This window comes from Saccostrea echinata, unplaced genomic scaffold (genome assembly GCF_033153115.1).
Source record: "Saccostrea echinata isolate AGI-Se365-2 ecotype Australia unplaced genomic scaffold, CSIRO_AGI_Sech_v1 ptg000030l, whole genome shotgun sequence".
Lineage (NCBI taxonomy): Eukaryota > Metazoa > Mollusca > Bivalvia > Ostreida > Ostreidae > Saccostrea > Saccostrea echinata.
Window position 1 is genome coordinate 28,198,475 of NW_026889779.1, and position 24,844 is coordinate 28,223,318.

Genomic DNA, 24,844 nt, shown 5'->3' on the forward strand with positions numbered 1-24,844 from the left:
TTTAAAGGAATTTCACAGAAATTTCTATTTTTAGTAACCATGACAACACGGTCCATCGAAATCAAAAACCGATGCATTAAATTATGTATCTTAGTGTAGTCTACTTGTGTGCCAAGTTATATTGAAATCGGTCCAAAACTGTAGGAGGAGTAGCGTTTTAAAGGAATTTCACAGAAATTTCTATTTTTAGTAACCATGGCAACACCGTCCATTGAAATCAAAAACCGATGCACTAAATTATGTATCTTAGTGTAGTCTACTTGTGTGCCAAGTTATATTGAAATCGGTCCAAAACTGTAGGAGGAGTAGCGTTTTAAAGGAATTTCACAGAAATTTCTATTTTTAGTAACCATGACAACACGGTCCATCGAAATCAAAAACCGATGCACTAAATTATGTATTATAGTGTGGTCTACTTGTGTGCCAAGTTATATTGAAATCGGTCCAAAACTGTAGGAGGAGTAGCGTTTTAAAGGAATTTCACAGAAATTTCTATTTTTAGTAACCATGGCAACACCGTGCATCGAAATCAAAAACCGATGCACTAAATTATGTATCTTAGTAGAGTTTACTTGTGTGCCAAGTTATATTGAAATCGGACCAAAACTGTAGGAGGAGTAGCGTTTTGAAAAATTGTTTACAGACAGACGGACAGACAGACAGACAGACAGACAGACGGACGGACGACGGACACCTTACTATCGCATAAGCTCTTCTGGTCTCTGACCAGTAGAGCTAAAAATGAACTTACTTTAGAGAAAGGTTTTCCAGCATCTTTCAGAAGTGCTGCCTTGTATGTTAGGAGCCTGGAACTCTCTATCTGCAGAGCCATGTCTGCTAGCTTGGACTACGAATCAAACATAAAAGAAAAACATAACACTATCAAGTATCTGAGAAAAACATATTTTATATCTAACTATTAAACCATCTAATACTCTAGTCACATGAAAATGAACTTTTGTTAAGTTTTTGTTAAAGCAATACAAGCTTTTATTGATGCTAATTTTTTGCTTGACTCTTTATGCATTATTTAAATGGGTCTGGACAGAGTTGCATTGTTTACATTTTAAATTTCTACGCTTATTCAAAAAAATAAAACCCGTTAAATGAATTGATCTCACATGAATATTCTTAGAATACAATGACAACGACATTCTTCATTACGGTACATCATGTCAAACATCTGGTTTTGTAAACAGGGCACAAGCTCTGTTATTGTTAATGTTTATGTTTCACCAGGCATGTTCAATTTGTTAAACTCTGCACACATCACTGAGCACAGACTGACAATACTGGTGAGTTTGTTTTGCTTTCTCACATTTCTACTCTGAATTTTCTGGATTATAGTTTAAATATTTTTCATGAATACACAACAAAATTTCTACTTTTTTTTACGTATTAAGGATAAAGTTTACTTTGTGAAAGTGCAAGGATGTGTCAAACAAACGCATCCAGAAATTCGTAGTTTCAATAATTTCCAGATAAAAGAAGTTTCCTAACATTATATTTCAGTGTGAAATGCTATAGCATCTTATAAGTCATGATATTATACAGAAAATTTGAAAAAATATCAACTTCAGATTTGTGTCCAGGCCCCTTTAACACCTACCCATTAAACTAAGATAATAATAGATTTCTGATAAGAAATTCAGAATTAGAGTAACTCTACTAAATTGCATGCATGCTGTGCACTTTTCTTGTAACAACAATTGCCTATTATCTCTCTGGAACAATAACGATTAATACCGAACCTGAATGAAATGTGGATAGCCAGTTTATATAAAGATCGGGTTGGATGTAAGAAACCTTTATATTTACTTTGTTTTTGAAAATTTGATCTTTCCTCGAATGCATTTAACCCTTTAAAAAGAGTTAGAAAGAAAAAAAAAAACCCTGCAAATTTTGAAATATGCAGTTTTCTTGTGGAATTATTTGGCTTGATTTAGATCAATCTTCTCCCGACATGTGTTTACAAAACTCCGACATGCGCAATGACAACATTCTGAACTTGTGACCTCTGTGTCAGCGCATATTATGATTATGAATGGGAAATAGTGGCAGGAAGACATTAATTAAAAAAACAGTATTTTTTAATGATTTGACAGGTTTAAAATTGCTTCAGATTTGCCCGTATTCAATAAAAAAAAAAAATACAAACACAAACCTGATACAGTGATATTTTGTCTAATTTGATAGTTTTACCATCAGTTACAGCTTGTTTTAAGGTCACTTGTTTACAAGAAAAAAAAATCTACCTGAATAGTCTGCATCTTTGAAATGGGGTTTCCAAAAGCCATCCTCTTCTGAGCATAATCTATGGCACATTCAAAAGCAGCCTAAAATTAAATATACAAAACTATATGTGCTGTATGAATTTCTTTAGTACAATTGACTTTTACTATTTAATGCTGAATACAGAATTTATTTCACTAAACAGTTCTTATAATTTCTTTACAAATTCCATTTTTATATAATATTGAAGTTAAGATTTATCCGCTTTATATCACTGACTTGATCATTATTTAATCAATTTCAGTACAGTTTTAATAGCATGACTGAGCTAAAAGCAGTACATACAAACCTACCTATAAACAGTGGTAAGTCACAAATTAATCTCACCTGGGCTATCCCCAAGCCTTGGCTTGCAATACCAATTCTACCAGCATCCAGAGTTTGCTGAATTAAAAAGTAAAGATTTTTCTATAAACATAACAATCGAAAAAAAATTATTAAACGTTTCTTAAAATATAAGCAACAAAGAAGGGAAGACAACTCTTATAAAAGGAAATCTTGTACATGTACATGTACTAGCAAGTGTTTTATTACCATGGCAATTTTGAACCCAAATCCTGCTTCCCCCAGTAAATTTTCCCGTGGAATCCTGCAATCTTCAAAGATGAGGTAACATGTGGAGGTAGCTTTAATCCCTAGTTTATCCTCCTTTTTACCAAGAGAAAGTCCAGGGATGGGCTTAGGCACTAGGAAGGCACTGATTCCCTAAGAAAACATCTTAAAAACTGAAAATCTGGTTAAAGAATTTAAGGTTATTTTCATGGTAATTTTTGCACATTTCTGTAATCACAATCTGTGTGGGCAGAATATTGTCATTCTTTCAGAAATCACAAAATTGAGGCTGCAGTCCCCCTGTCAATAAAGGAACATTTATTGTTCCATGTAATTTATAATTTTTTTTCAAAAGTATTATTTTCCTTCCTTAATTCTCTATCTTGGGCTGCTGTTTGAATTGCCTCTGTGACATCAGGCAATCAGATATATTACAACACATCTAAGAATGACTTGTTTCACAAATTTATAAGATGTATAGTTGGTGGTAATCTAGAAACATGAAAATGAAAATAGAAATCCAAATAATGTCAAAAAAGCACTGCAGCTGTGCTTTAATTTGTGCTTTTAAAAAAGGACCAATAATTTTGTTGGGCAATATTTTTTCCTACCTTGTGTTTCTTATTTTTATCTGTGGTTGCAAAGACCTAAAAATGATAATAATTCTCATTAGTCATACATAAACAACATATTACTAAAATGAGAAAACGTTTTCCTTTTAAGGTTGGTTGCTCATTAGACTTCAGACAAACATTTAAAAACAATTACTCTGTATATATAAAATCAAGTTCACAGAACAAAGAAAAAAAAAGATATATTTGTGACCAATGATGCCCACATATGAAAGCTCAATGCGAAGGTTAAAGTTTCTCAAATGAAAGTCATACTCCAAGGTCAATGTCCAAAGGTGAAAAATATAGGTACCCAAATAAAGGTCTTGTCACAAAGAATATACATGTGAAATATGAAAAACTTGCACCAACAATTCACAAATTACAGTCCATGTTCAATTTTTCAAAAGTAGGTCAAACTCCAAGGCCAAGGTCATGAGGTCAAAAATGTTCATATGCAAGGAAAGGTCTTGTCACAAGGAAAACACATGTAAGATATGAAAGCCTTAACACCAACATTTAAAAAGTTATGACTAAGGTTAAAGTTTTTCAAATGTAGGTTAAACTCCAAGGTCAAATTCAAAAAGTGTAAAAAATGTTGGTCCCCAAAGAAAGGTTTTGTCACAGGTAATACACAGAAAGGTCTTGTCACAGGTACTGCACAAGTGAAATATGAGAGCCCCAGCACCAACTGTTGTGGCCAAGGTTTAAGTTTTTCAAAGGTAGGTCATACTCCCAATGTCATGAGGTCTAAAAAGCTGATAACTATGGGAAGGTCTTGTCACAAAGAATACACATGTGACATATGAAATACCTAGCACCAACTGTTCTAAAGTTATGGCCAAGGTTAATGTTTTTAACATTCACTTGCGTATCGTGAGCTTTTCAGACTTTGACCAATTTGGGCCCACCTGGAACTGGCTTAGACTTATATCACATACATTTTACAGTTTGATGAGAACTCTTTAATTGTTATCAAATTTATGCAGCTTGTCCCCTATAAATTCATGATTAAATGAAATAAACATTGTATAATAAAGTGGTATAAAAGGCCTTTCACAGCATTTCACCTACAACCAGGTTTAAAGTTACATAATGGGTCAAAATCATGTGTTTCTTTTAAGAAAGTTGTATCACAAAACAAAAGATTTATGTGAAATATGAATATAGCAAAGTTTTGGCAACTCAACTGCACTGTAAAGCAAGAAAAAAGCTGCAAAATGTAAGTACCAGAAAAACAAGTGTTGTATCTATCACTTTGTTTTTATCGTCAATGCCCACAATGTCAAGGTCACGCGTCCTTTATTTTTAGCGTGAAACTTGTAAACAACATTACATTGGAGCAAGCAGAAGTGAGAAATAAGTTCTGATCATCTTTTTTGAAGATTGTATAAAAATTCTCCGTCATCCGACATATTATATCTGTGGAATTGAAACCATGGTAAATTCTTCAATTTTCAGCGCATCCGTACAATAAAGAGGAAGAAGTGAAGCAATATTTTTGTGTTGGGTTATGCAAAGATTTTTTTTACTTTTATTTTTCTCCATTAAAGTAGATTTTTTAGGTTATGAAACCTGTAATTTTCTGAAACCTAATACTTTCAAAAGCTGAACAAAATTTGTATGTGTCATGCATAAATTCTACTTTTGTCGATTTTCGCGTTTTTCCATCACGGTGTCACTTTAAATGCAAAGTAGCTGTTACTATAAATAGATCTTTGGCGCATTGGAAATGTATTGAATTTAGGAAATCAACTTAATAAAAAAATTATGCAGAACTGCTTTTACATGTATATTATAGAAAACATTTCCGGTAAACTATTGCTCTGTTTCAGTCTATAATTTCACAAAAAAACTTTCTAAAGTATACCGGTATACAAGTTATTTCTCTTTTAATACCTCACAACCAGCATCTCTGCATATACATATATCACTATATAATCAAATCAAAATATTTTTTCATAATTTTGATATTTTCAATTTGTTTGACATTTTACAGAATTATGTTTCAAGATTTTTTCTTGACTGTTTTCAAGATATTTTTTCATCAATTGTCTAGATCACTATTGTTTCGGGAACTACTGCTGCATCTTAACTATCCACTTTTTAGGTCACCTGAGTCACTCAGGTGACCTATTGCTATCCGTTCTCGTCCGTCGGCATGCGTCGTGCGTCGTGTGTAAACATTTGAACATTTTTAGCTTCTTCTCTGAAACCGCTCAACCAATTTCAACCAAATTTGGCATATAGCATCTATGGGTGAAGGGGAACAAAAATTGTGAATTTCATGGTCCCTGCCCCCCTGGGGCCTGAGGGGTGGGGCTAAAACCACCAAAAATAATGCAATCTTTAAAATTCTTCTTCTTTACTCCAGGACATCAAGCAGTCAAACTGTTGGCATCATTGTAACAAGCATTGAGCCCTCTACCAAAATTGTGAAATTCATGGCCCCAGGGTCAGGGGTTCTGGCCCCAGGGTGGGGCTATATAGATCATATAGTGAAAGTGCATTATTCCTTTGAAAATCTTCTTCTCTGCTCCTGGGTATTAAATAAAGTAACTAAGTACATAGTTATGATGAGCAAGAGTGCCTCTTCCAAAATTGTGAAATTCATGGCCCCAGGGTCAGGGGTTCTGGTGTTAGGGTGGGGCTCTATTGATTATATAGTGAACAAGAGGCCCAAGGGCCTTAACGGTCACCTGAGTATGATAAAACAATTTCAAGGATGCATAGAGTATAAAATGAACCGAAAGGTGAAGCTTTGTTGCCCAAAAGCAAGAAAAATAGGGTGATCATGATCAACAAAATAATTGGTCTTAATATTCATTAACAGTTCATAAATTAGGTTCTAATCTGTTCCCCATTTATCACTATCACTATACAGTATACTAACAAATTATCAATGCTTCTGTACTATTTTAATCCTTTGTTGAAATCTCTTACATTGGCATCTCTTGGTCTTTGATGAATATTTAATAAGACAAGTTATTTTTGTCTCATTTTTATTTATCTACTACTTACAAGTCTATCTGATCATTAAAACTATGAAAGTACTTTTTGTATTATATAATAAAAGTTTTTGCAAAATTCTCTATTTACCTTTCAAGTACATTATTTACAGTGATAAATTATCAAAAGTAAATGGCAAAGGGGAATAACTCCTCTCAGTAGAATACAAACTAATAGAACCCTGGCCAGGACCAGAACACTTGACCAAATGGTCCAGATGTTCAAAAATCTGGTAAAAATTCCCTTCCCTATAAAAACTTTTACTCTGTTTGCCTCAGATATGCCCAGGTGCGGAGAAGATTTTTAAATAAATAATGCATTTTTACTACAGATTCACTATATTATCAATAGAGCCCGCCCCCCCCCCCCCCCCCCCCAAAAAAAAAAAACACCAGAGCTTCTGACCCTGGGACCATATGTTTGCTCATCATCACTTTGTTTATCTGCTTAACACTAAGGAGCAAACAGGATTATTTAATAGAATTAATGCATTTTCACTAAATTATCAAGAGCCCCACCCTCACACCAGCATATCTGACCCAGGGGTCATGAAATTCACTACTCTGGAAGAAGCACACTTGCTCATCATAACTATACACTTAGCTTCTTTGCTTTTTTAACCAGAAGAAGAAAAGAATATTTTCAAAGAAATTTTGCTTTTCACTTTATAATCAATAGAAGCCCCCCCCCCCCCCCCTCACCTCAAGTCATAAAATTCACAATTTTGGAAGAGGCATCCTTGTGTATCATAACAATGTACTTTAGCCTGTTTAAGCAATACCCAGGGGCAGAGAAGAAGATTTTCAAAGAAATAATTCACCTTCACTATAGGATCTATATAGCCCCGCCCTAGCACCAGAACTCCTGTCCCCGGGGCCATGAATTTCACAATTTTGGAAGAGGCATCCTTGATTATCATAACAATGTACTTAGTTTGTTTAAATAATACCCAGGTGCAGAGAAAAAGCTTTTTAAAGAATTAAAACATTTTCACTTTATAATAATCAATAGAGCCCCGCCCTAACACCAGAACCCCTGATCCAGGGGCCACGAATTTCACAATTTTGAAAGAGGCATCCTTGATTATCATAACTATGTATTTAATGTGTTTCAATAATACCCAGGAGTAGAGAAGAAGATTTTCAAAGGATTAATGCATTTTCACTATATAATCAATAGAGCCCCACCCTAATTCCAGAACCCCTGACCCAGGGGCTATGAAATTCACAATTTTGAAAGAGGCACTCTTGCTCATCATAACTATGTACTTAGTTACTGAATTTAATACCCAGGAGCAGAGAAGAAGATTTTCAAAGGATTAATGCATTTTCACTATATAATCAATAGAGCCCCACCCTAACACCAGAACCCCTGACCCAGGGGCCATGAATTTCACAATTTTGGTAGAGGTACTCTTACTCATCATTACTATATACTTAGTTAGTTTATTTAATACCCAGGAGCAGAGAAGAAGATTTTCAATGAATTAATGCATTTTCACTATATAATCAATAGAGCCCTGCCCTAACACCAGAACCCCTGCCCCTGGGTCCATGAATTTCACAATTTTGAAAGAGGCACTCTTACTCATTATAACTATATACTTAGTTAGTTTATTTGATACCCAGGAGCAGAGAAGAAGATTTTAAATGAATTAATGCCTTTTCACTATATAATCAATAGAGCCCCACCCTAACACCAGAACCCCTGCCCCTGGGGCCATGAATTTCACAATTTTGGTAGAGGTACTCTTACTCATCATTACTTTATACTTAGTTAGTTTATTTAATACCCAGGAGCAGAGAAGAAGATTTCCAAAGAACTAATGCATTTTCACTATATAATCAATAGAGCCCCGCCCTAACACCAGAACCCCTGCCCCTGGGGCCATGAATTTCACAATTTTGGAAGAGTCACTCTTACTCATCATAACTATATACTTAGTTAGTTTATTTAATACCCAGGAGCAGAGAAGAAGATTTTCAAAGAAATAATGCACTTTCACTATATGATCTATATAGCCCCGCGCTAGCACCAGAACCCCTGACCCTGGGGCCATGAATTTCACAATTTAGGTAGAGGACTCAATGCTTATCACAATGATGCCAACAGTTTGACTGCTTGATGTCCAGGAGTAAAGAAGAAGATTTTTAAAGATTGCATTAATTTTGGTGGTTTTAGCCCCACCCCTCAGGCCCCAGGGGGGCAGGGACCATGAAATTCACAATTTTTGTTCCCCTTCACCCATAGATGCTATATGCCAAATTAAGTTGAAATTGGTTGAGCGGTTTCAGAGAAGAAGCTAAAAATGTTCAAATGTTAACGCACATCGCACGACGCACGCCGACGGACAAAAACGGATAGCAATAGGTCACCTGAGTGACTCAGGTGACCTAAAAATGCATTAATTCTTTGAAAATCTTCTTCTGTGCTCCTGGGTATTAAATAAAGTAACTAAGTACATAGTTATGATGAGCAAGAATGCCTCTTCCAAAATTGTGAAATTCATGGCCCCAGGGTCAGGGGTTCTGGTGTTAGGGTGGGGCTCTATTGATTATATAGTGAAAATGCATTAATTCTTTGAAAATCTTCTTCTGTGCTCCTGGGTATTAAATAAAGTAACTAAGTACATAGTTATGAAGAGCAAGAATGCCTCTTCCAAAATTGTGAAATTCATGGCCCCAGGGTCAGGGGTTCTGGTGTTAGGGCAGGGCTCTATTGATTATATAGTGAAAATGCATTAATTCTTTGAAAATCTTCTTCTCTGCTCCTGGGTATTAAATAAAGTAACTAAGTACATAGTTATGATGAGCAAGAATGCCTCTTCCAAAATTGTGAAATTCATGGCCCCAGGGTCAGGGGTTCTGGCCCCAGGGTGGGGCTATATAGATCATATAGTGAAAGTACATTATTTCTTTGAAAATCTTCTTCTCTGCTCCTGGGTATTAAATAAAGTAACTAAGTACATAGTTATGATGAGCAAGAATGCCTCTTCCAAAATTGTGAAATTCATGGCCCCAGGGTCAGGGGTTCTGGCCCCAGGGTGGGGCTATATAGATCATATAGTGAAAGTACATTATTTCTTTGAAAATCTTCTTCTCTGCTCCTGGGTATTAAATAAAGTAACTAAGAACATAGTTATGAAGAGCAAGAGTGCCTCTTCCAAAATTGTGAAATTCATGGCCCCAGGGTCAGGGGTTCTGGTGTTAGGGCGGGGCTCTATTGATTATATAGTGAAAATGCATTAATTCTTTGAAAATCTTCTTCTGTGCTCCTGGGTATTAAATAAAGTAACTAAGTACATAGTTATGATGAGCAGGAATGCCTCTTCCAAAATTGTGAAATTCATGGCCCCAGGGTCAGGGGTTCTGGCCCCAGGGTGGGGCTATATAGATCATATAGTGAAAGTACATTATTTCTTTGAAAATCTTCTTCTCTGCTCCTGGGTATTAGATAAAGTAACTAAGTACATAGTTATGAAGAGCAAGAATGCCTCTTCCAAAATTGTGAAATTCATGGCCCCAGGGTCAGGGGTTCTGGTGTTAAGGCGGGGCTCTATTGACTATATAGTGAAAATGCATTAATTCTTTGAAAATCTCCTCTGCTTCTGGGCATTAAGGTGATAAACTAAGTACATAGTTATGAAGAGCAAGAATGCCTCTTCCAGAATTGTGAATTTCATGGCCCCAGGGTCAGGGGTTCTGGTGTTAGGGCGGGGCTCTATTGACTATATAGTGAAAATGCATTAATTCTTTGAAAATCTTCTCCTCTACTCCTGGGCATTAAGGTGATAAACTAAGTACATAGTTATGATGAGGAGGTGGGCCTCTTCCAGAATTGTGAAAGCCATCGCCCCAGGGTCAGGGGTTCTGATGTTAGAGCAGGGCTCTATTGATTATATAGTGAAAATGCATTAATTCTTTGAAAATCTTCTTCTCTGCTCCTGGGTATTATATAAACAAACAAAGTGCATGGTTATGATGCATAAGGATGCCTTTTCAAAAATTGTGAATTTCATGGCCCCAGGGTCAGGGGTTCTGGTGTTAGGACGGGGCTCTATTGATTATACAGTGAAAATGCAATGTTTCTTTGAAAATCTTCTTCTCTGCTACTGGAGATTATTTAAACAAACCAAGTACATGATTATGATAGGCAAGGATGCCTCTTCCAAAATTTTCAAATATATGGCCTCAGTTTTTGGGGTTCTTGAGGAAGGGGGGGGGGGCTCTATTGATTATATAGTGAAAAAGCATTAATTCTATTAATTAATCATTAATTAATCCTGTCTGCTCCTTAGCATTGAGCTGATAAATAAATTGCTTAGCTATGATGAAAATGGGAACTTCGAACAGAATTTTTAAATCTTGTGGTCCTAGGGTCAGGGGTTCTGGCATAATAAGGGGGGTGGTGTGGGGTGGGAGGGGCTTTTGATAATATAGTGGAAAAGTGTTAATTCTTTGAAGTCCATAGTTATGATGATGAGGGTAACTCTTCCAAATTTGTAAATTTCTTGACCCTTGGTCTTGGGTTCTGGTGTTAGGGTAAGGCTTTGTTGAATCTGTAGTGAAAATGCATTGTACCTGTGAAATTCTTCTCTACTTCTGGGCATATTGGAAGAAAACTGAGTAAAAGTTTAAATGATATAAGTAAGCGTGTATCTACCAGATTTTTGAACATCTGGACCATTTGTCTAAGCATTCTAGTCCTGGGCAGGGCTCTATTAATTTGTATTCTACTGAGAGAAGTTATTCCCCTTTTCCATTCACCTTTGATAATTAATCACTGTAAATAATGTATTTGAAAGGTTAATAGAATAAGATAATTATGCAAGAATGTTTATCATATAATTCAAAAAGTATTTTCTTAGTTTTAATAATCAGGTAGACCTGTAAGTAATAGATAAATAAAAATGAGACAAAAATAACTTATCTTATTAAAAGTTCTTCAAAGACCATAAGAGAGGTCAATGCGAGAGGTCTTAATATGGGTTTAAAAATAGTACAGAAGCACTAATAGTTTGTTAATAGTCTGCATGGTGATAGTGTTAAGTGGGGGACAGATTAGAACTTAATTTATGAGTTGATACTGAATACTAGACTAATTATTTTGTTGATCCTGATCTTCCTACTTCTCTTGCTTTAGGGAAACAAAGCTTCATCTATCAGTGTATTTAACTTCTAAATTGTTGTATTATACTCAGGTGACCGTTAAGGCCCTTGGGCCTCTTGTTCTCTTTATGTGTCTGTTCTTTCCAAAATGGCAAAAAATTCAATGTCATTCTAAGTCTAGGTAACTTTAAATTCAAATGTATAAACCAGACAGGTTGGAACAATAATGTATAGATCTCTGTCACAGGCCTTTAGATCACTTTAATCCGACTTACAAAAGAATTGGGGTGTTAAAAAAATATATCTTTTTTATACATCCAAATTTATTTTTTTAAAGTCGGATTTAAGGTGAATTTTATCCAAAGGCCTGTGATCAATACAAAAAAAATCTGGATTTTGGGGGGATTGAACAGGAGACCACAAGCACAAAAGAAGTTCAGCGTACACCATTAGGTACACACACTATTATGAAATGCCTTGTCTTAAATGTATATATACATGTAGCCCTATGTTTGAGCCTTTTGGAAAATAAGGTAACTGAAGTATGTAATCAATTTTTGATATAAATACCAATTTAAACCAAAATGATTTTAATATAAGAGTATATGAATTTTGTGGATTATATCTTTATTTCTTTTTCTTATTAATACACAACAAAATTTCTACTTTTCTTAAGTATTAAAGGACTTATCGCATGATTTTTCAAAAATCTTAATTTTATGAAAAATATTATCTACAACCTTGTTTATTAAAATACTGAATACAAGAAACGTTGTTGAAAGTGTATATTAAGAGATATTGAGAGTTGAAATTCAAATACTACAATATGCATATTTCAGTTGGATTTCGGCGAAATACTGCTCTGACGTCATAGGCGACAATTCAGTGATAAAGAGATGAAAAGTTGCACACTATTTATGGAGTTATTAACGACAAATGCAGCTAATTATGAAAAATGCTGAAAAAAATTAATTCCTAATCTGCTTTTCAATTACTATAGATACATTAACTAGTTCTAAGGTATAAGACTTTTGAGATATTTTCGTTTTTTATTCCAAACATTTAGCATCTGTAGGTCTGATTACGACAATGTTTCGTGATCAGAAAATATTTTTCCGAGACCGCCATCCTTTACAAAACATGAAGGCATACTTGCATAGATTAGTATTATGTTAAAAACGAAGAATAACAAAGTTATGTAATATTAAATTTGTGAATCGAATAAGTTAATACATGTGATAAGATGACAAATCAAATTGTATTGTGATGGCGAGTTTCTTCATCTTCGTCGCGTCTCCCTCGCTATCATCGCTGTTATTTTTACAAAGTTAACAAATTTTTCAGATTTTTTCTTGCTGACAGTTCTAGAATATAAGGTTGGATATTCAAATTCATATCGATAAAATCAGTGATTTGGTCCTCCATAATGCAGAAAATTCAGGTTGTATCACGGATATTTTAGTAAGATTAATGTGAGGAGCTGATCAGCCATTGTCACCTTTGACGACACAGGGTCATGTGATCGCTATCTAATTAATTTAGATTTTTAATTCAGGGGTTTTCATTTGAGTCAATAATTGGTAAATTATCGTGGTTTATCCGCAGTAAAAACACAAAATTTATAAACTGTGGTCATAAGGAACGTTTTACGCTTTTAATTTCAAATAATTTAGAAACATGCGATAAGTCCTTTAAGAATAAAGTTTACTTTGTGAAAGTGCAAGGATGTGTCAATCAAACACATCCCGAAATTCATAGTTTCAATAATTTCCAGATAAAATAAGTTTTTTATTATATTTCTGTGTGAAATGCTATAGCAACATTTAAGTCATGCTATAATACAGAAAATTTGAGAAAATATTATTTTCAAATCTGTGTCTATGCCCCTTTAAATTCACTAGCCCTATAGGCTTTAGGCAATAGAATTTTTCAGCCCCCATTACCAAACTTTAGGTATTTTTCAAGGTAATTGAACAGATAGCAAGTCAGAGAAATCTCATACCACGGCTGCTTCTGCCTCGTATCCATTAGTAATCCAAGCCTTCGTTCCATTTAACACCCAGGAGTCTCCATCCAGACGAGCCGTAGTAGAAGCTGCCCCAGCATCACTGCCATTACCTGTATATTGACACAATTTATAAATTAAATCTTGATTATTTTTATAAGATATTTTCCAATTTATTCCTACAGTAATTGAAACAAGAGGCCCAAGGGCTGAGTATCACCTGAGTATAATACAACAATTTAGAAGTTAAATACACTGATAGATGAAGCTTTGTTGCCCTAAAGCAAGAGAAGTAGGAAGATCAGGATCAACAAAATAATTAGTCTAGTATTCAGTATCAACTCATAAATTAAGTTCTAATCTGTCCCCCACTTAACACTATCACCATGCAGACTATTAACAAACTATTAGTGCTTCTGTACTATTTTTAAACCCATATTAAGACCTCTCGCATTGACCTCTCTTATGGTCTTTGAAGAACTTTTAATAAGATAAGTTATTTTTGTCTCATTTTTATTTATCTATTACTTACAGGTCTACCTGATTATTAAAACTAAGAAAATACTTTTTGAACTAGAAACTCATTACTAGTAATGAGAAGGTCTTCCGTTATACTACTTCCTGTTTGCATCAACATGTCTTTTCCAACGTCGGTATTAGCCTATAATTTATGTAGAAACAAAATAACTTAAAAAATTACTTTTTTGCTTCGTTTTCTGTCACGACCGGAAGTAATGACGACACACGATCTTTACACGATGCAAATGAACTGATGACTGACTATAAGTCCTGAAAGTTTTAGACTTCAGTCTATTATTGTTGCCGAACAAATGTGAAAACAAATTCTAATTTTGAGGACAGGAAAACACATGACCGGAAGTGAACTGAATAAAAATCTCTGAATTTTCTCTTGACTTTTGCAGTATCTACAACATATGTAAAAAACATTTCAAATACTTATCCATAAGTAATATTTATGAGAAGGTTAAACCACGAAATAACGTAGTTTATCTCTTAAAACCGGAAGTTTAAAGTTTTTGTTTCCGATAGAATCTAACATATTTTAAAACAGCGAAAGAGAAGCAATAAAGTGATGCAAGTTTTAATTTTAAAAAGAAAAGTTGAAAATTTTGATTTTTTTGATCACTTCCTGTGACGACCGGAAGTGACGGCTTACGCGTTTAACCCTATATGTTTTGCCTACTCACCAAGGTTTATTACTCCTTTAAGTTTAGTGTCTTAATTTTATGTCGTTTCCGAGATCTTTCTGAAATAAATTTTCATTTTGAGGACAAGAAAACACGCGACCGGAAGTGAATTTTACTAAAATATTTCACGTCACTCTAGACATCTGCAGTCTCAATAACATATATAAAAGTCATTTAAAGAACTCTATCTATAGGCGATATGTATGGGAAAATTAAATACCCTTTTATGTAGTTTTTCTCTTATAACCGGAAGTTGTCGTTTTTTGTTTCCGGTGGGACCAACACATATCGTAACTGTGAAAAAGATACAATTATATGATGCAAGTCTTATTCCAAAAGAGAAAAGTTGAATTTTTTTATTTCTTTGATCACTTCCAGTGACGACCGGAAGTGACGACTGACGCTCTTAACCCAAATTCTTTTGTCTACTCCTCAAGGTCTAATACTCCTATAAGATTGGTGTCTTAATCTCTTAGCGTTTCTGAGATCTCACTCGGACAAGTTCTCATTTTGCGGACATTCAAACGCGCGACCGGAAGTGAATTTTACAAAGATATTTGACGTTACTCTAGACATTTGCAGTCTTGATAACATATTCAAAAATCAGTTCAAATACATTATCTATAAAAAATATTTATGGGAAAGTAAAATACTCAAATTATGCATTTTTTTGCTTATAGCCGGAAGTTGACGTTTTTGTTTCCGGTGGGTCCAACATATTTCGAATCTACAAATAAGATGCAACAATGTGATGAAAGAAAAAAATCAAAAAAGAAAAGTTGAAAATTTCGATTTCTTTGATCACTTCCTGTGACGACCGGAAGTGACGGCTGACGCTCTTAACCCAAATGGTTTTGCCTACTCCTCAAGATCTATTAACCCTATAAGTTTGGTGTCTTAATTTCTTACCGTTTCTGAGATATGACTGGGACAAAATATTTTTGAAAAAAACGGAAATCGGACATATCTGACGACCGGAAGTGAATTTTGAGAAAATGAAAAAAACGCCTGGAGATATTTTCATTCTCTGTCATCCCTGAAAATTTCAAGAAAATCCGTCCAGCCATCTCTGAGAAATCGCCCAGAAAAGAAAAGGGGAAAAAAAAAATAATAATAATAAAAAGAAGAAACAGTAGAATCACTATAAGGTCTTCCGTTTAAAACGGAAGACCTTAATTATATGATAAACATTCTTGCATAATTATCTATTCTATTAACCTTCCAAATGTATTATTTACAGTGATTAATTATCAAAGGTGAATGGAAAAGGGGAATAACTTCTCTCAGTAGAATACAAATTAATAGAGCCCTGCCCAGGACTAGAATGCTTAGACAAATGGTCCAGATGTTCAAAAATCTGGTAGAAATACGCTTACTTATATCATTTAAACTTTTACTCAGTTTTCTTCCGATATGCCCAGAAGCAGAGAAGAATTTCACAGGTACAATGCATTTTCACTACAGATTCAACAAAGCCTTACCCTAACACCAGAACCCAAGACCAAGGGTTAAGAAATTTACAAATTTGGAAGAGTTACCCTCATCATCATAACTATGGATTTTAAAGAATGAACACTTTTCCACTATATTATCAAAAGCCCCCCCCCCCTCGTTATGCCAGAACCCCTGACCCTAGGACCACAAGATTTAAAAATTCTGTTTGAAGCTCCCATTTTCATCATAGCTAAGCAATTTATTTATCAGCTCATCACCAAGGAGCAGACAGGATTAATTAATGATTAATAGAATTAATGCTTTTTCACTATATAATCAATAGAGCCCCCCCCCCCCCTCCTCAAGAACCCCAAAAACTGAGGCCATATATTTAAAAATTTGGAAGAGGCATCCTTGCCTATCATAATCATGCATTTAGTTTGTTTAAATAATCTCCAGTAGCAGAGAAGAAGATTTTCAAAGAATCAATGCACTTTCACTATATAATCAATAGAGCCCCGTCCTAACACCAGAACCCCTGACCCTGGGGCCATGAAATTCACAATTTTTAAAAGGCATCCTTATGCATCATAACCATGCACTTAGTTTGTTTAAATAATACCCAGGAGCAGAGAAGAAGATTTTCAAAGAATTAATGCATTTTCACTATATAATCAATAGAGCCCCGCCCTAACACCAGAACCCCTGACCCAGGGGCCATGGCTTTCACAATTCTGGAAGAGGTCCACCTCCTCATCATAACTATGTACTTAGTTTATCACCTTAATGCCCAGGAGCAGAGAAGAAGATTTTCAAAGAATCAATGCATTTTCACTATATAATCAATAGAGCCCCGCCCTAACACCAGAACCCCTGACCCTGGGGCCATGAATTTCACAATTTTGGAAGAGGAACCCTTGCTCATCATAGCTATATACTTAGTTACTTTATTTAATTCCCAGGAGCAGAGAAGAAGATTTTCAAAGAATTAATGCTTTTTCACAATATAATCTATAGAGCCCCGCCCTAACACCAGAACCCCTGACCCTGGGGCCATGAATTTTACAATTTTGGAAGAGGCACCCTTGCTCATCATAACTATGTACTTAGTTACTTTATTTAATACCTAGGAGCACAGAAGAAGATTTTCAAACAATTAATGTATTTTCACTATATAATCAATAGAGCCCCACCCTAACACCAGAACCCCTGACCCTGGGGCCATGAATTTCACAATTTTGGAAGAGGCACTCTTGCTCTTTATAACTATGTACTTAGTTACTTTATTTAATACCCAGGAGCAGAGAAGAAGATTTTCAAAGAAGTAATGCACTTTCACTATATGATCTATATAGCCCCACCCTGGGGCCAGAACCCCTGACCCTGGGGCCATGAATTTCACAATTTTGGTAGAGGGCCCAATGCTTATTACAATGATGCCACCAGTTAGACTGCTTGTTGTCCAGGAGTAAAGAAGAAGATTTTTAAAGATTGAATTATTTTTGGTGGTTTTAGCCCCACCCCTCAGGCCCCAGGGGGGCAGGGACCATGAAATTCACAATTTTTGTTCCCCTTCACCCATAGATGCTATATGCCAAAATTGGTTGAAATTGGTTGAGCGGTTTCAGAGAAGAAGCTAAACATAGGTAATCAAAGATTACGAAGCTCACCTCGACGAATGTTATCTACATGTAAGGCAAATTTCACATCATATTTTTTTCTAGTTAGGGTACATCCCAAGATCAATGTCCATGCAAGTTTGATTTAATTATAGACCTGCTCAAAAAACTTTTGACCTGTTTAGTAATCAAGAAAATTTTGGTCACTTCCAACATCCAAAGCAAGTCTGGAAGTTTTCATTCTTAGATGCACCATCTATGCAAGTTTAATCATAACAGGCCATAATATTATATAGCTACTCCAAAAAATTACCCTGGTCACTCATCTGGAAAATGTACATCAGATTCAGAATCCAAGGCAAGTCTGGAAGTGTCCATCCCTAGATACATCATCCATGCTAATTTGGTTAAAATATGGCTAAAATTCACTCATGTGGAAAATCTAGGTCAGATCCAGCATTCGAAGCAGGTTGGTTAGTGTACATCCCTAGATGCATCATCCATGAAAGTTTGGTCCATTTAGGGCTTATAGTTACTTGGAAACGAGACTACTCCTAAATCTAAACCTGGTCTCACATGTGGAAAATCTAGGTCAGATCCAGCATCCGAAGCAAGTGTGGTAGTATCCATCCCTGGATGCATCATCCATGCAAGTTTGGTCCAGGTAGGGCTTATAGTTACTTGGGAATGGACCTGCTCCTAAAACTTTAACCTGGTCACTCATCTGGAAAATCTAGATCAGATCCAGCATCCGAAGCAAGTGTGGTAGTGTCCATCCCTAGATGCATCATCCATGCAAGTTTGGTCCAGGTAGGGCTTATAGTTACTTGGGAATGGACCTGCCCCTTAAACTTTAACCTGGTCACTCATCCGGAAAATCTAGGTCAGATCCAGCATCCGAAGCAAGTGTGGTAGTGTCCATCCCTAGATGCATCATCCATGCAAGTTTGGTCAAGGTAGGGCTTATAGTTACTTGGGAATGGACCTGCTCCTAAAACTTTAACCTGGTCACTCATCTGGAAAATCTAGGTCAGATCCAGCATCCGAAGCAAGTGTGGTAGTGTCCATCCCTAGATGCATCATCCATGCAAGTTTGGTCCAGGTAGGGCTTATAGTTACTTGGGAATGGGACTTGCTCCTAAAACTTTAACCTGGGACGCCGACGCTAACGCCGACGCCGACGCCGGGGGTATAGCATAAGCTCATCTCGACTTCGTCGAGGTGAGCTAAAAATGTTCAAATGTTAACGCACTGACGCACGACGAACGACGAACGCCGACGGACAAAAACGGATAGCAATAGGTCACCTGAGTGACTCAGGTGACCTAAAAATTAAAAGTTTACAGAAGCTGTACCCCAGCCTTCCTAATCTGGATATAGGAATTTGAACATGAATCTAGAGCAGTGTGAATCCATTTCATTTAAAACAAGAGGCCCAAGGGCCTTAACAGTCACCTGAGTATAATACAACAATTTAGAGGATCCATAGAGTATAAAATGAACTGAAAGGTGAAGCTTTGTTGCCCAAAAGCAAGAAAAATAGGGTGATCAGGATCAACAAAATAATTAGTCTAGTGTTCATTAACAGTACATAAATTAGGTTCTAATCTGTTCCCCATTTATCACTCTCACCAGACAGTATATAAACAAACTTATAATCAGTGCCTCTGCACTCTCTTAATTCCTTGTTGAAATCTTTTACAATGGCCTCTCTTGGTCCTTGATGAACATTTAATAAGACAAGTTATTTTTGTCTCATTTTTATTTATCTGTTACTTACAAATCTACCTGATCATTAAAACTATGAAAGTACTTTTTGTATTTTACAATAAAAATTCTTGCATAATTCTCTTATTCTATTAACCTTTCAAGTACATTATTTACAGTGATTAATTAACACAAGTAAATGGCAAAGGGGAATAACTCCTCTCAATAGAATACAAATTAATAGAGCCCTGACCTGGACCAGAACACTTGATCAAATGGTTCTGATGTTCAAAAATCTGGTAAAAATACGCTTCCTTATTAAAACTTTTACTCTTTTTGCCTCTGATATGCCCAGGTGCAGAGAAGATTTTTAAAGCATTAATGCATTTTCACTATATAATAAATAGAGCCCCACCCTAATATCAGAACCTCTGATCCAGGGGTCATGAAATTCACAATTTTGGAAGAGGCAACCTTGCTTATCATAACTATGTATTTGTTTAAATAATACCCAGGAGAAGAGAAGAAGATTTTCAAAGAAATAATACACTTTCACTATATGATCTATATAGCCCCGCCCTAGCACCAGAACCCCTGACCCTGGGGCTATGAATTTCACAATTTCGGTAGAGTCACCCTTGCTTATCATAGCTATGTATTTAATTTGTTTAAATAATACCCAGGAGTAGAGAAGAAGATTTTCAAAGAAATAATACACTTTCATTATATGACCTATATAGTCCCACCCTAGCACCGGAACCCCTGACCCTGGGGTCATGAATTTCACAATTTTGGTAGAGTCACCCTTGCTTATCATAACTATGTATTCAATTTGTTTCAATACTACCCAGGAGTACAGAAGAAGATTTTTTAAGAAATAATGCACTTTCACTATATGATCTTTATAGCCCCGCCCTAGCACCAGATCCCCTGACCCTGGGGCCATGAATTTCACAATTTCGGTAGAGTCACTCTTGCTTATAATAACTATGTATTCAATTTGTTTCAATAATACCCAGGAGTAGAGAAAAAGATTTTTAAAGAAATAATGCACTTTCACTATATGATCTATATAGCCCCGCCCTAGCACCAGAACCCCTGACCCTGGGGCCATGAATTTCACAATTTTAGTAGAGGGCTCAATGCTTATTACAATCATGCCAACAGTTTGACTGCTTGATGTCCAGGAGTAAAGAAGAAGATTTTTAAAGATTGCATTAATTTTGATGGTTTTGGCCCCACCCCTCAGGCCCCAGGGAGGCTGGGGCCACGAATTTCACAATTTTTGTTCCCCTTCACCCATAGATGCTATATGCCAAAATTGGTTGAAATTGGTTTGCTGGTTCCAGAGAAGAAGCTGAAAATGTTCAAAAGTTTACGACCGACGAACGACGGACGACGATGGACGAAAAGAGATAGCAATAGGTCACCTGAGTGACTCAGGTGACCTAAAAAAAAAACATTGACTCGTACTCTTAGTTTTTACTAAGACACAGGAAGTGATGAACCTACACTACATTAGGATGCTTACAAATTCATTTTACAATTTAAGACCCTGTAGATCTTCAAAATATCTTAAATAATGCTTTCAAAATAAAACATCTTAAATCTTTATTATAGCCTAATCAAGACCTAAGAGACCTACACATGTAGGCCTGAACAAACTTGAATTTAATAATATAATGAAACGTCCATAAGTTTTGTCATTACATGTCCTAATAAAGCCATCTTTAAACAAGAGGCCCATGGGCCATAACACTCACCGGAGTAACTTTGGCCCTGCTGTTCTACACCAGATTTTCCCCCTTGTAATATGTATTGTGGCCTCACCCTACCCCCAGGGATCATGATTTGAACAATTTAGAATCTACACTACCCAAGGATGCTTCCACATAAATTTCAGCTTTTCTGGCCCAGTGGTTCTTGAGAAGAAAAGTTTTATAAGATTTTTCCTATATATTTCAATTTCAAACTTTGATTCCCCATTGTGACCCCACCCTACCACCGGGAGTCATGATTTGAACAATTTAGAATCTTTTTAACAAAGGAAGAGAAAAGAAGCGCTTGGACTTGAAACTACGCAAAATCAATAAATTAGAATACTGACTTTTCATTGAGATTTGAAGTTAAAAACCAATACAAAGAATTATGTATCATAGTGTAGTCTACTTGTGTGCCAAATAATATTGAAATCAGACCAAAACTGTAGGTGGAGTAGCATTTCAAAAGAATTTCACAGGAATTTCCATTTTAAATAACCATGGCAATTCCATTCATCAAAAATCAAGAATTATGTATCTAAGTGTTGTCTACTTGCATTCTGAGTTATACTGAAATTAAACAAAAACTGTAGGAAAAGTAGAGTTTTGAAAGTATTTCACAAATTTCTATTTTTAGTAACCATGGCAACACCATTCATTGAAATTTTCAAAGTTCAACATTGATTTTGAAAATTTATAAAAAAAAAATTCCTTACATACCTACAGACCCACCTTTTTTATCTTGAGTTGGGAGAGGGTAAACAAACTTTTTTTTTAAGATAGCCTATTAAAAGTAATTTCAGTGTCTTAAAATATCATTGTTCAAAGTAATATTCAAACCTGGTTCACTGAGGCCAAAACACCCAACTCTGTCTCCATGTAAAAAAGGTTCCTGAAAAACTTCTTTTTGTGCGGCTGTGGCCCATTTATTTATTGGCCCAAGGTAAAGTGACTAAAATTAAATATTGATATAAATATTAAGCAGAACCTGAAAAACCAATGTGAGCTCAATATCCTAGCTAATGAGAGATAAAAGAACCAATAAAGCAATCTGCATATATTATTACATGTACTACTTATAGACACATTTTGAATTGTAACAAACCTCCATTGCAAATTCATGTGCTATGATCCAGATTTTTCAAGAATGATTTTTGTGGCTCTTGAATTTTAAAAACAAAAATTACATTATTGACACTCATGATACACCCTGTAGATGCACAGCCTCGGCTGATTTCCTCCATCGCAATGGCATAGGCTAGATAGTCCAGTCCTGTCCCTCCCTCCTCATGGGGAACATCAATCGCCATCAATCCCAGCTCTCCCATCTTCTTTATCTATACAAAGTATATACAATACAGCCATACATCTTTCTAATTGCTTAAATAATTATACACTGTACAATAATTAGTAGATATGGTTAGTTTTAGCTTTCCATCTATAGATGCTGATAAATGCATCTTGATGAATTTTATGTCAGGTACTGTTTAAGTCTTCAAAACCTTTAAAAAGTTACTAGTCAGTAGGGCTAGTGGAACTGTAATATTATCTAGCCCAGGAAAAATTTTTAATAGCTCAGAAATTTTTTTTCAGATTTTCATTTTCAATGCTTTGATATAAATTAATTTCTCTTCAAAAGTCAAGAGTAAAAATCATGAAGTAGCTTGTAAAAACTACTGTGGGACAAAAGTGTCTTGGGGACAAAGAGTCAGCTAAGACCAGACCAAGAAATTGATTATCTCTGGAGTCAGCTAGGTTACTGTAGATTCCTAATTAGACATGAGGAATTTATTATCGCATTATTTCATGAGAAGCATCATGCAAAATAATTCACAATTATTTTCATCACATCACTGAAATACATGTAAATACAATGTACTCTATTTATAGTCCACTAGGAATTCATGTTCTCATGACTTGATATGTACAATTTATTTTACAAATACTTTAGTACGTACATTAAGTAAGGATTTTACAGTATTGTGATCCCTTTAAACAATACTTCTGAAGGCTGATTTGTATCGTTAGTAAATTATGATGAAAAAATACTTACCACGTCTTTTGGATATAAGTGCTCCTTATCTAACTTTGCAGCAATTGGCATCAGCTCATTATCAACAAAGTCCCTGCAACTTTTCTGCAGCATTCTGTGTGTGTCTGGGAGATCTGCCAAACTGGACAAGGACCTAGCATTGTTGAGGTATTCTGTAATAAGCAAGAGCAGACTGAGGAAGCAAAACAGCCAAATGGTAGAAGAAAGATGCCATGCATTTAGTCTTTAACTAATCAAATATTATCAATATTCCATGGAAGCACAGACATGACATTATTCATGTGTTTCGGTGCAAATGGAATGCAGACATTCTGATAAAAATAATAAAAATATATTAAACCTCTATGATGCTCTATACTGACAATTAAATTTGGAAGCATCCAAAATTTAAATGGCAGCTGTACCAGTAAACAGGTCCAGCACAATCTCTTGATTTAGCTATATATAGCTTGAATTACCTCTATAGCTTTCTTAAGCTATAGATTCAAAATTAGCTTGATAAAGCTACTTCAATACAGGTTTTTCAAAAATATGGTTTTCAAAGTTGAAAAAAGGTAGGCAGAGTAGCAAGACCAGCTGGTGTCGCTGAATTCCCACTTTTCAATATGGCTTCTGCTCTGATTCTCACCCTATTCTCTTTAGAGAAGTGGACACATATAACCAGACTATACATATAAAAATACATGTGCATTTTTATATATGTAGATAAGATTAAGATGCCCCTGTGGTTAGAGTTTAGAGGAATCTCGGATTAGATACAGATATTTAAAAAAATAAATCGTAGGATATATACTATGAGGCCTTTGCATATTTTTTAAATTTTCATCTCACATTTGCACGTCTGCTTTATAAAACAACATCGGGTGGAGGAAAAAGTTAAACGCTTCATAAAACGAAAAGAGCAATGGTTGCACAACAGAGTAAAATCGGGTTACACAACTAGGGTAAGCCCTCGTAAGTTTTCCGCTTAAGTTAATGCTGCTAAAGAAATACATCTTTGCAAAATAAGCAGTTTGAATAATCTTTCAATTAATGATTCATCATGTTCATAATTTGTTCTTTCTATATACCTCTGCTTACAACTTTTGCGGTAGTCTGTCCTGTTCTGAGCAGACAGCGAGCTATCGACGCCATGATTGTTGTTTTCTCATCTCCTCCACCACAGAAGACTCAAAGTCCAAGTCAAAGGAATGAGAGTTATCTCTCTTTGCATGATTTTAATAATTCTCGACATTATCAACCCTCCAACTATTCGAGTATGTAACTTTCTGAAAAAAAGTGCTTTGATGTTAGAAAAGAAACTTCAACATAACTGATATGCCATGATTTTTATGTATGTTAATTGTTTGTTGTATTCATGACAATATGCTATTCTCTTTAGTGAAGTAGACAGGCTTTCACCTGGATGTAGGCGAAAGCCGGTTCACTTCACAGGCACTTGGGGTATGGACCTAACTCCCCCCCCCCCCCCTTTTACATTTTTTTT

The 24,844-nt window shown here is 35.5% G+C and overlaps 1 protein-coding gene across 1 annotated transcript in view; it reads right to left on the minus strand.

The window, feature by feature from the left end:
- LOC133197632 (short-chain specific acyl-CoA dehydrogenase, mitochondrial-like) overlaps window positions 1–24,535 on the minus strand; it is a 33,025-nt gene extending 8,490 nt beyond the window's left edge. The window contains exons 1-10 of the mRNA XM_061333749.1: window positions 24,429–24,535; window positions 23,359–23,510; window positions 22,493–22,642; window positions 22,146–22,257; window positions 13,575–13,690; window positions 3,456–3,491; window positions 2,827–2,997; window positions 2,620–2,676; window positions 2,256–2,336; window positions 752–847 (exon numbers count right to left, since the gene is read on the minus strand). Of these exons, the coding sequence (XP_061189733.1) occupies window positions 752–847; window positions 2,256–2,336; window positions 2,620–2,676; window positions 2,827–2,997; window positions 3,456–3,491; window positions 13,575–13,690; window positions 22,146–22,257; window positions 22,493–22,642; window positions 23,359–23,510; window positions 24,429–24,492 (1,035 nt within the window). The 5' untranslated portion in view covers window positions 24,493–24,535. The remainder of the gene's footprint in view (window positions 1–751; window positions 848–2,255; window positions 2,337–2,619; window positions 2,677–2,826; window positions 2,998–3,455; window positions 3,492–13,574; window positions 13,691–22,145; window positions 22,258–22,492; window positions 22,643–23,358; window positions 23,511–24,428) is intronic.
- Window positions 24,536–24,844: the final 309 nt, after the last annotated feature.